The sequence below is a fragment of the Pseudorca crassidens genome, chromosome X (assembly GCF_039906515.1).
Source record: "Pseudorca crassidens isolate mPseCra1 chromosome X, mPseCra1.hap1, whole genome shotgun sequence".
Classification (NCBI taxonomy): Eukaryota; Metazoa; Chordata; class Mammalia; order Artiodactyla; family Delphinidae; genus Pseudorca; species Pseudorca crassidens.
The window spans coordinates 25,921,548-25,932,338 of NC_090317.1; the positions used below are offsets into that span (position 1 = coordinate 25,921,548).

General features: G+C 39.2%; 1 protein-coding gene across 1 annotated transcript in view; it reads left to right on the plus strand.

Annotated features, from left to right (window-relative positions):
- Positions 1-10,791, plus strand: part of TENM1 (teneurin transmembrane protein 1) — a 361,765-nt gene that overhangs the window by 345,353 nt on the left and 5,621 nt on the right. Inside the window, exons 29-31 of the mRNA XM_067722679.1 lie at positions 2,490-2,877; positions 3,729-4,949; positions 5,529-5,671. Of these exons, the coding sequence (XP_067578780.1) occupies positions 2,490-2,877; positions 3,729-4,949; positions 5,529-5,671 (1,752 nt within the window). The remainder of the gene's footprint in view (positions 1-2,489; positions 2,878-3,728; positions 4,950-5,528; positions 5,672-10,791) is intronic.

Genomic DNA, 10,791 nt, shown 5'->3' on the forward strand with positions numbered 1-10,791 from the left:
GATGGACTCATAAGTATTGTTTTTGAAAGAGCTGATAATAATGCCCACCCAAAGTGAAAAAGCAGGCAAGTGAGAACTAAATGGTAGTCTGGCAACGCAACGGTTACATTCATGAGATTTCTAATCACATCATCCACATTTTTGCCATTGGCAGGAAGCTTTAAAACAGACCAGGGAGCTTTTGAGACAGCGCAGCATCAGCACCACCCAGGAACAGGGTCAGGCAGTAGTTTACTGCAGCGCAGAGGATGAGAGCAGGGAGAGAACACAATGGCGATGTGCTATAAATGTTTGGCAAGGCTGGTACAGCGACTGGAAAAGGCCTGGCCCAGGCAGGCTGGTACTAGATAATGTGTGCGAGCCATATGGTGATTGTCCCTGGCCCACATCGCAGGTGACAGATGTCATTTGTTCACGGCAAATTGACAGAAGAGAGTGGAAAGTAGCTGAGAAATCTGGCTTTCAGCATAGAGGTGATGCAAAGGCATTTCCCACCAATTTCCTCCCAGGTTCTGTTGCGTTCTGCCGTGGTCAAGGACTCAGTGGTCCCTTTGTGTCCTCGTGCCCCCGCAGGAGTTCCAAGTCTCCAGCCTTCTGTTCAGCAGATTTTCTGGAGCTACAGGGTGTCCACAGGTGATGAGGTGATAGGATTTCCACACAGCTCTGTATCCCCGGGCAGAGTACTTGGTGGAAAAGAAGGAAAGGATAAGCGAACAAGCAAATAAGTGCTGACTTTGACTTCACAGTACTGACATGCGATTCCATATCAATTCTCAGACGAGCAGGGATGACGTGCAGTTTCAAGAAGCATGTTCAATATTAGAGTATAATTTCATACTTAGAAGTTTTAAAAGTACATTATATATGCTTATGTAATTCATATTCATAACTATTTATGTAATTTATATTTAGAAAATGAAAAGATACCTATTGTTTTCATAACAGAAACTTCAGAAAATAAAGCTCAACTAAATCTTTTTGCTTGATAAGCCAATTCTCAAGAAAGGAGGGGTAAAAGCTCCCTTAGGGAGATATATCAGAATTCCCAGGGGTGAACAATTTTTATTTTTATTGAAAGATGAGGCTTAAATGCTTTTCAATTAGAAATAGGGTTTGAGTTCTCCCTACAATAGTGTTCTTTTTATGTCTATATTTAAAATTAAAATAAGATAAACCAATATCAATGAAGCACCCATAACGTGCAAAGCATTATACCTCAACAAATAACTGTTTCTGAAATACAGATCAGTTTGGGGGAGAGGGCTTGCATAACCAGAGAAGTCTTCACTGTTAATGGCATGTTTCCCTAATATAGTTTAAAACACGAATTGCAAAGCAATACAGTAGTCCCCCCTTACCTGCGGGGGATACGTTCCGAGGCCCCCAGTGGATGCCTGAAACTGTGGATAGTATGGAACCCCATATATACTGATATTTCCTGTACTATCGGGCGGGTAGCAGATACAGCGTGGATACACTGAACAAAGGGATGATCCACATCCTGGGAAGGACAGCGTGAGATTTCATCACACTACTCAGAACAGTGTGCAATTTAAAACTCATGAATTGTTTATTTCTGGAACTTTCCATTTAATATTTTCAGACAGCAGTTGACTGTGGGTAACTCAGAAAGCAAAACTGCAGATAAGGAGGGGACTACTGTAATAGTAATATTTTATATACAACTTTTCAGAAAGACACCTCTATAAAGTCAATAAGTATTTTTTGGTGACTAATACTTAATATGTGGCATGCCCTGCCCCCCATTTACCTCCCTCCAATCCACCTCCACATTGAAGCAATAGTAACCTTTCTGGACTACCTACTGGATTGCCCTGTCCTTCGATTTGCTTTCAGCGTTTTCCTTGTTGCCAGCAGGTTAAAGTCCAAACTCCTTAGCGTGGCTTAGAAAGCCCAGTGTGATCTAGATCCAGCCTACCTGCCTGGCCTCAGCTCTTGCCATTCACCCACCCCTTCCAACACACCCATACTCTGGCCACACAAAATTCCTGTCATTCCCTGAAAAAGCCATGTTCTCTTTCTTATCCTGACCCTCACAGTGCTATGCCCTGTGTCAGGAATACTCTCCCCATCCTGTTCCACCCACCACCCTGCCTTTATCTGGGCAACCCCTAGTCACCCTTTATGTCTCAACTCAGATGTCCCAGCCTCCAGGACGCCTTTCTTGACCTCTTAAGTCTGAGTTAGCTGCTCTTCCTCCGCTTCCCATAAGCGCCCTGTACTTCCTCTGTCATAACACATTTCACACTATATTATAATTGTCTGGTTATTTGTCTTTCTCTTCCATTAAACTGTAAGTTTAAGATAGACACATTATTGCCCACTACTGCATCCACTAGGGTCCACCACAGTGCCTGGCACACAGTAAGTGCTCCATAAATTTGTGTTGAATGGATGAATGTGTATTTTCTTTAATCTCCTGAACTCCAATGGTACTATTATGCTGTCATGCCTTTGTCTCGTTTCAGTCTGTGATGCTTCTCTTACATAGCCAGCGGCGTTATATCTTTGAGTATGACCAATCGGATTGTCTGCTCTCAGTCACCATGCCTAGTATGGTGCGCCACAGTTTACAAACCATGCTTTCAGTGGGCTACTACCGGAACATCTACTCCCCACCAGACAGTAGCACTTCTTTTATCCAAGACTATAGTCGAGATGGCCGACTACTACAGACCCTGCAGCTGGGGACAGGGCGCAGAGTTTTATACAAGTACACCAAGCAAGCAAGGCTGTCCGAGATTCTCTATGATACCACCCAGGTCACATTAACATACGAAGAGTCTTCTGGAGTGATTAAGACAATACACCTGATGCACGATGGCTTCATTTGCACAATCAGATACAGGCAAACAGGTTTGTTGTGAAAGGGTGGTGATGTATACAACCACATCAGTCTTATGAAATTTTTGCTGGCCACAGTCTGAGATATAAGCATTAACCTATAGACATTCTTCAATTCAACCAAATTTCACTTGCATTATCAAATTATCTTCCATTGAAAATGAAAAACATAAGTGACATGAAAGCTGATTCCTTAAAAACATACAGTACATTTCTCTTTCTGTGTCTCAGCTCTCAAGAAAGTTGAGTTCTAGGTACCTAGTCTAACTGTGTACCGGTCCCTACTCACCACCAAATCTTCCCAAAAATGCAGCTGCAAGATATGAGTCTCACTGAAACTAACTCAAGCCCTATATAACCTCTATAAGCCTCAGTTGATGGCAACATGTCTTTAAAAGTCACAACTTTTGATTATACTTCATCCTTTCGGTTTATAAAATGCCCAAATCCAGTTACTTGAATGCTGGAATTGGTCAAAACCTGACCCTCTGACTTTGTAGCACAGGTTAAATAAACTGAAAGTATTTTTGTCTGTAATTGTTTTTAAAAAAACATGTTTATAATATCAGTTTCATCACCTCAACTACTGGATGGGTTATTACTTCTAAAGTTCCTATAGTTAAATTATTCTATAATTATAATATACAGTATTTAAAATTTTTTCATATTTGGTGACCACAACTATGAGAATATATATATCTATGAGATGAGATGCCCAGGCATTAGATATCAGAGGTCAATCTCTAATATTTTATTTTGAATGTAAAAGCATCCATACTAAAGAAAAGAACACTAGAACTTTCTGATTGTTCAGTGTTGAGCGCCTAGCTTTGTTCTCATTATTTTTATTTTGATCCCTTCAGGACCTCTTATTGGGCGCCAGATTTTCAGATTCAGTGAAGAAGGCCTTGTGAATGCTCGGTTTGACTACAGCTACAACAACTTCCGCGTCACCAGCATGCAAGCTGTGATAAATGAAACCCCTTTGCCCATAGATCTGTACCGATATGTTGATGTCTCTGGTAGAACAGAGCAGTTTGGAAAATTCAGTGTAATTAATTACGATTTAAATCAGGTCATAACTACTACAGTGATGAAGCACACCAAGATCTTCAACGCCAATGGACAAGTCATTGAAGTCCAGTATGAAATCCTAAAGGCAATTGCCTACTGGATGACTATTCAATATGATAATATGGGCCGAATGGTAATATGTGATATCAGAGTAGGAGTAGATGCCAATATAACAAGATATTTCTATGAATACGATGCTGATGGGCAACTTCAAACTGTTTCTGTAAATGATAAAACCCAGTGGCGTTATAGTTATGATCTGAATGGCAACATCAACCTCTTAAGCCACGGGAATAGTGCTCGTCTTACTCCTCTCCGATATGACCTCCGAGATCGCATCACCAGACTAGGAGAAATTCAGTATAAAATGGATGAAGATGGCTTTCTGAGGCAGAGGGGAAATGACATATTCGAATATAATTCTAATGGTCTGCTGCAGAAAGCCTACAATAAGGCTTCTGGCTGGACTGTGCAGTATTACTACGATGGGCTTGGGCGACGTGTCGCCAGTAAGTCCAGCCTAGGACAGCACCTCCAGTTCTTTTATGCAGACCTTGCCAACCCCATAAGAGTTACTCATTTGTACAACCACACGAGCTCAGAGATTACATCCCTGTATTATGATCTCCAAGGTCACCTTATTGCCATGGAGCTAAGCAGTGGTGAAGAATATTACGTAGCCTGTGATAATACAGGAACCCCGCTAGCCGTGTTCAGCAGTCGAGGTCAGGTGATAAAAGAGATACTGTACACGCCTTATGGAGATATCTATCATGACACTTACCCTGACTTTCAGGTCATCATTGGTTTTCATGGAGGACTCTATGATTTCCTTACTAAATTAGTGCACCTGGGGCAAAGAGACTATGATGTTGTTGCTGGTAGATGGACGACGCCTAATCATCACATATGGAAACAGTTGAACCTCCTTCCTAAACCATTCAACCTCTACTCTTTTGAAAATAACTATCCAGTTGGCAAAATTCAAGATGTTGCAAAGTATACCACAGGTATTTAAACGGTGTAACACTTTATGCTAAGGTAAAGAGAAAACTCGTTTATCACATAATCTCAATGCCTTTGTAAATATGCTTCCTCTTCCTGCCAGCTAGCCCACAAGTTATTGTGCAGTCACTCTCTTCCTTAGTCTTCTAGAGTGAGCAGAACTGTGTATGTTGGCATAAAACATGATGCTTTTGCATCCCAGTACATTTTCTCTTTCCTTTTAAGCTTTCTTTTTGTAGTTTTCACTCTTAAAAGTTTCTACAAATAATTTCATAGAAGAAAAATCGGGATTCTGTTGCATCAAGTAAATCTAATATCACAGTCTGTGTGGCCTTATTACCACTACCACATTGAGAATTTCCACACAGTAAACTGAGCTGATCTCTGTGATTATCCATGAATCAAAAGCTTTCCCTGGGGAACGGATCATATGTTTTGGAGTGGGTGACATAAGGGGGAGTTTATCCCTAACTTACCATTGGCTAAACATATCGAAGGCAGGAGAGGCATCTTTCAAGCTTTCCACAAAATTTGTAAAGTATGGGCTTTAAAATCTTTTTTTCTTTTAAATTTTTGTCTCACAGACATTGGAAGTTGGTTGGAGCTATTTGGTTTCCAACTACACAATGTACTACCTGGATTTCCCAAACCAGAATTAGAAAATTTGGAATTAACTTATGAGCTTCTACAGCTTCAGACAAAAACTCAAGAGTGGGATCCTGGAAAGGTTAGTATATGTTTTACCATCTCTATTTAGCTGAAAAAAACAGAAGAGCATCCAACACCGTGAAACATATATTTGCTTACTTATGTTTGAGTCTTCTTGAATATTCACTTAAATGTCCATGATTAATAAGGAGGTAGAAAAAAGCTTCCATGAGGAAAGGATCAGGGAATTGGAGCTTTGGGAAAAGAAAAGACTAATGTGTGACTTGATGACTGCTGCAGAAGAAAAAAGTGGAACTGAACTTTAACAATTCTAAAATGGGCTACCAAGGGCAATTATGGAGGGGGACTTCCCTGGCGGTCCAGTGGTTAAGACTTTGCCTTCCAATGCAGGGGGTGTGGGTTCGATCCCTGGTGGGGGAGCTAAGATCCCACATGCTTCATGGTCCAAAAACCGAAACATAAAACAGAAGCAGTATTGTAAAAAATTCAATAAAGACTTTAAAAATGGTCCACATCAAAAAAAATCTTTAAAATAAAAAAGGGGCAATTATGGATTCTATATAGAGAAAATTGTTCACTAAGAGACGTAAAACATCAGATCTCCAACTGCAAAATAATTCAGGGCATAGTGCATTAAGAGCATGGGAATAACAAATTAAATTATTCTGATAAATGGGACTTCCCTGGCAGTCCGGTGGTTACGACTCTGACCTCCATGGCACGGGGCACAGGTTCAATCCCTGGTTGGGGAACTAGGATCTTGCATGCCTCATGATGCAGCCAAAAAAAAAAAAAATTATTCTGATAAAGAAAAAGTATAAAAATACAAACACATGGGCTTCCCTGGTGGCGCAGTGGTTGAGAGTCCACCTGCCAATGCAGGGGACACGGGTTCATGCCCCGGTCTGGGAAGATCCAACATGCTGCGGAGCAGCTGGCTCCCTGAGCCATGGCCACTGAGCCTGTGCATCCAGAGCCTGTACTCCACAACGGGAGAGGCCACAATGGTGAGAGGCCCACGTACCACAAAAAAAAAAAAAAAAAAGGAGGCTAAACAATACACTACTTAATAATGAAGTGATCACTGAAGAAATCAGAGGAAATCAAAAAAATACCTAGAAAAAAATGACAATTGAGACACGACGACCCAAAACCTATGGGATGCAACAAAAGCAGTTCTAAGAGGGAAGTTTATAGCAATACAATCCTGCCTTAAAAAAACAGGAAACATCTCAAATAAACAACCTAACCTTGCACCTAAAGCAATTAGAGAAAGAACAACAAAAACAGCCCAAAGTTAGCAGAAGGAAAGAAATCATAAAGATCAGATCAGAAATAAATAAAAAAGAAATGAAGGAAACGATAGCAAAGATCAATAAAACTAAAAGCTGGTTCTTTGAGAAGATAAACAAAATTGATAAACCATTAGCCAGACTCATCAAGAAAAAAAGGGAGAAGACTCAAATCAATAGAATTAGAAATAAAAAAGGAGAAGTAACTGACACTGCAGAAATACAAAGGATCATGAGAGATTACTACAAGCAACTCTATGCCAAGAAAATGGACAACCTGGAAGAAATGGACAAATTCTTAGAAATGTACAACCTGCCAAGACTGAACCAGGAAGACATAGAAAATATGAACAGATCAATCACAAGCACTGAAATTGAAACTGTGATTAAAAATCTTCCAACAAACAAAAGCCCAGGACCACATGGCTTCACAGGCAAATTCTATCAAACATTTAGAGAAGAGCTAACACCTATCCTTCTCAAACTCTTCCAAAATATAGCAGAGGGAGGAACACTCCCAAACTCATTCTACAAGGCCACCATCACCCTGATACCAAAACCAGACAAAGATGTCACAAAGAAAGAAAACTACAGGCCACTATCACTGATGAACATAGATGCAAAAATCCTCAACAAAATACGAGCAAACAGAATCCAACAGCACATCAAAAGGATCATGCACCATGATCAAGTGGGGTTTATTCCAGGAATGCAAGGATTCTTCAATATATGCAAATCAATCAATGTGATAAACCATATTAACAGATTGAAGGAGAAAAACCATATGATCATCTCAATAGATGCAGAGAAAGTTTTCGACAAAATTCAACACCCATTTATGATAAAAACCCTGCAGAAAGTAGGCATAGAGGGAACTTTCCTCAACATAATAAAGGCCATATATGACAGACCCACAGCCAACATCGTCCTCAATGGTGAAAAACTGAAACCATTTCCACTAAGATCAGGAACAAGACAAGGTTGCCCACTCTCACCACTGTTATTCAACATAGTTTTGGAAGTTTTAGCCACAGCAATCAGAGAAGAAAAAGAAATAAAAGGAATCCAAATCAGAAAAGAAGAAGTAAAGCTGTCACTGTTTGCAGATGACATGATACTATACATAGAGTATCCTAAAGATGCTACCAGAAAACTACTAGAGCTAATCAATGAATTTGGTAAAGTAGCATGACACAAAATTAATGCACAGAAATCTCTTGCATTCCTATACACTAATGATGAAAAATCTGAAAATGAAATTAAGAAAACACTCCCATTTACCAATGCAACAAAAGAATAAAGTATATAGGAATAAACCTACCTAAGGAGACAGAAGACCTGTACGCAGAAAATTATAAGACACTGATGAAAGAAATTAAAGATAATACAAATAGATGGAGAGATATACCATGTTCTTGGATTGGAAGAATCAACACTGTGAAAATGACTCTACTACCCAAAGCAATCTACAGATTCAATGCAATCCCTATCAAACTACCAATGGCATTTTTCACAGAACTAGAACAAAAAATTTCACAATTTGTATGGAAACACAAAAGACCCCGAATAGCCAAAGCAATCTTGAGAAAGAAAAATGGAGCTGGAGGAATCAGGCTCCCTGACTTCCGACTATACTACAAAGCTACAGTAATGAAGACAGTATGGTACTGGCACAAAAACAGAAATATAGACCAATGGAACAGGATAGAAAGCCCAGAGATAAACCCACACACATATAGTCACCTTATCTTTGACAAAGGAGGCAAGAATATACAGTGGAGAAAAGACAGCCTCTTCAATAAGTGGTGCTGGGAAAACTGGACAGCTACATGTAAAAGTATGAAATTAGAACACTCCCTAACACCATACACAAAAAAAAAACTCAAAATGGATTAAAGCCCTAAATGTAAGGCCAGACACTATCAAACTCTTAGAGGAAAACATAAGCAGAACCCTCTATGACATAAATCACAACAAGATCCTTTTTGACCCACCTCCTAGAGAAATGGAAATAAAAACAAAAATAAACAAATGGGACCTAATGAAACTTAAAAGCTTTTGCACAGCAAAGGAAACCATAAACAAGACCGAAAGACAACCCTCAGAATGGGAGAAAATATTTGCAAATGAAGCAACTGACAAAGGATTAATCTCCAAAATTACAAGCAGCTCATGCAGCTCAATAACAAAAAACAAACAACCCAATCCAAAAATGGGCAGAAGACCTAAACAGACATTTGTCCAAAGAAGATATACAGACTGCCAACAAACACATGAAACAATGCTTTAACATCATTAATCATTAGAGAAATGCAAATCAAAACTACAATGAGATATCATTTCACACCAGTCACAATGGCCATCATCAAAAAATCTAGAAACAATAAATGCTGGAGAGGGTGTGGAGAAAAGGAAACCCTCTTGCACTGCTGGTGGGAATGTGAATTGGTACAGCCACTATGGAGAACAGTATGGAGGTTCCTTAAAAAACTACAAATAGAACTACCATATGATCCAGCAATCCCACTACTGGGCATATACCCTGAGAAAACCATAATTCAAAAAGAGTCATGTACCAAAATGTTTATTGCAGCTCTATTTACAATAGCCAGGACATGGAAGCAACCTAAGTGTCCATCAACAGATGAATGGATAAAGAAGATGTGGCCGATATATACAATGGAATGTTACGCAGCCATAAAAAGAAACAAAATTGAGTTATTTGTAGTGAGGTGGATGGACCTAGAGTCTGTCATACAGAGTGAAGTAGGTCAGAAAGAGAAAAACAAATACTATATGCTAACACATATATATGGAATCTAAGAAAAAAGAAAAGGTCATGAAGAAACTAGGGGCAAGACGGGTATGAAGACACAGACCTACTAGAGAATGGACTTGAGGATATGCGGAGGGGGAAGGGTAAGCTGTGACAAAGTGAGAGAGTGGCATGGACATATATACACTACAAAACGTAAAATAGATAGCTAGTGGGAAGCAGCCGCATAGCACAGGGAGATCAGCTCGGTGCTTTGTGACCACCTAGAGGGGTGGGACAGGGAGGCGTGGGAGGGAGGGAGACGCAAGAGGGAAGAGATATGGGAACATATGTATATGTATAACTGATTCACTTTGTTATAAAGCAGAAACTAACACACCATTGTAAAGCAATTATACTCCAATAAAGATGTTAAAAAAAAAAACAAGAAAAAACAGTATACAAGGGTAATGAAGCAAAATAATAAATATTACAGAGAGAAAGTCTCTGGAAAAATAGGAATACCAAAACATTCAAGGTTCGGCAGATAATTCCATCACTTAATGAGGTACAAATGACAACAAGAAAAGAACTTTATCTTTTAGCTGAAAGAAAGAGGAATATCTGTGTTTGCCAAAAAAAATGGCTTTAACAAAATAAAACTGAAACTTGGGGTGAGAGGGCTTGAAATTCAAGTATAAAAATTATAAAGGAAACGAAATTCTAAATAAGTACTATAGGCTTATCCCTTTTTGTAAATACATATAACATGTAAATGCTTTTTGTAATTAAACGTCCTGAAAAAAGTTTAACAAAATTTTGAAAATTTCTGATGCTTTGCAATGGATACTTGGAGGTTCATTATTCTCTTCTCTTTATTTCTTAGTACGTTTGAAATCTGCCATAGTAAAAAGTTTTTTTTTTAAAATCCACATAAAAAGATCCATGGACTTGCTGATTTGCCCTTGTGATTTATAAGGTCATAAGCTACTTGAAAGCAAGAATGATGCCTTATACCGTCTCTTTATACCTCACTGTGGCTAATGTATTACTCTACATCCAATAAGAAACAGCTAGTCAGTGTCCGTTGAATGGGTAAAAATAAAATGTCTTTGTTTGGGGGGAACTAGA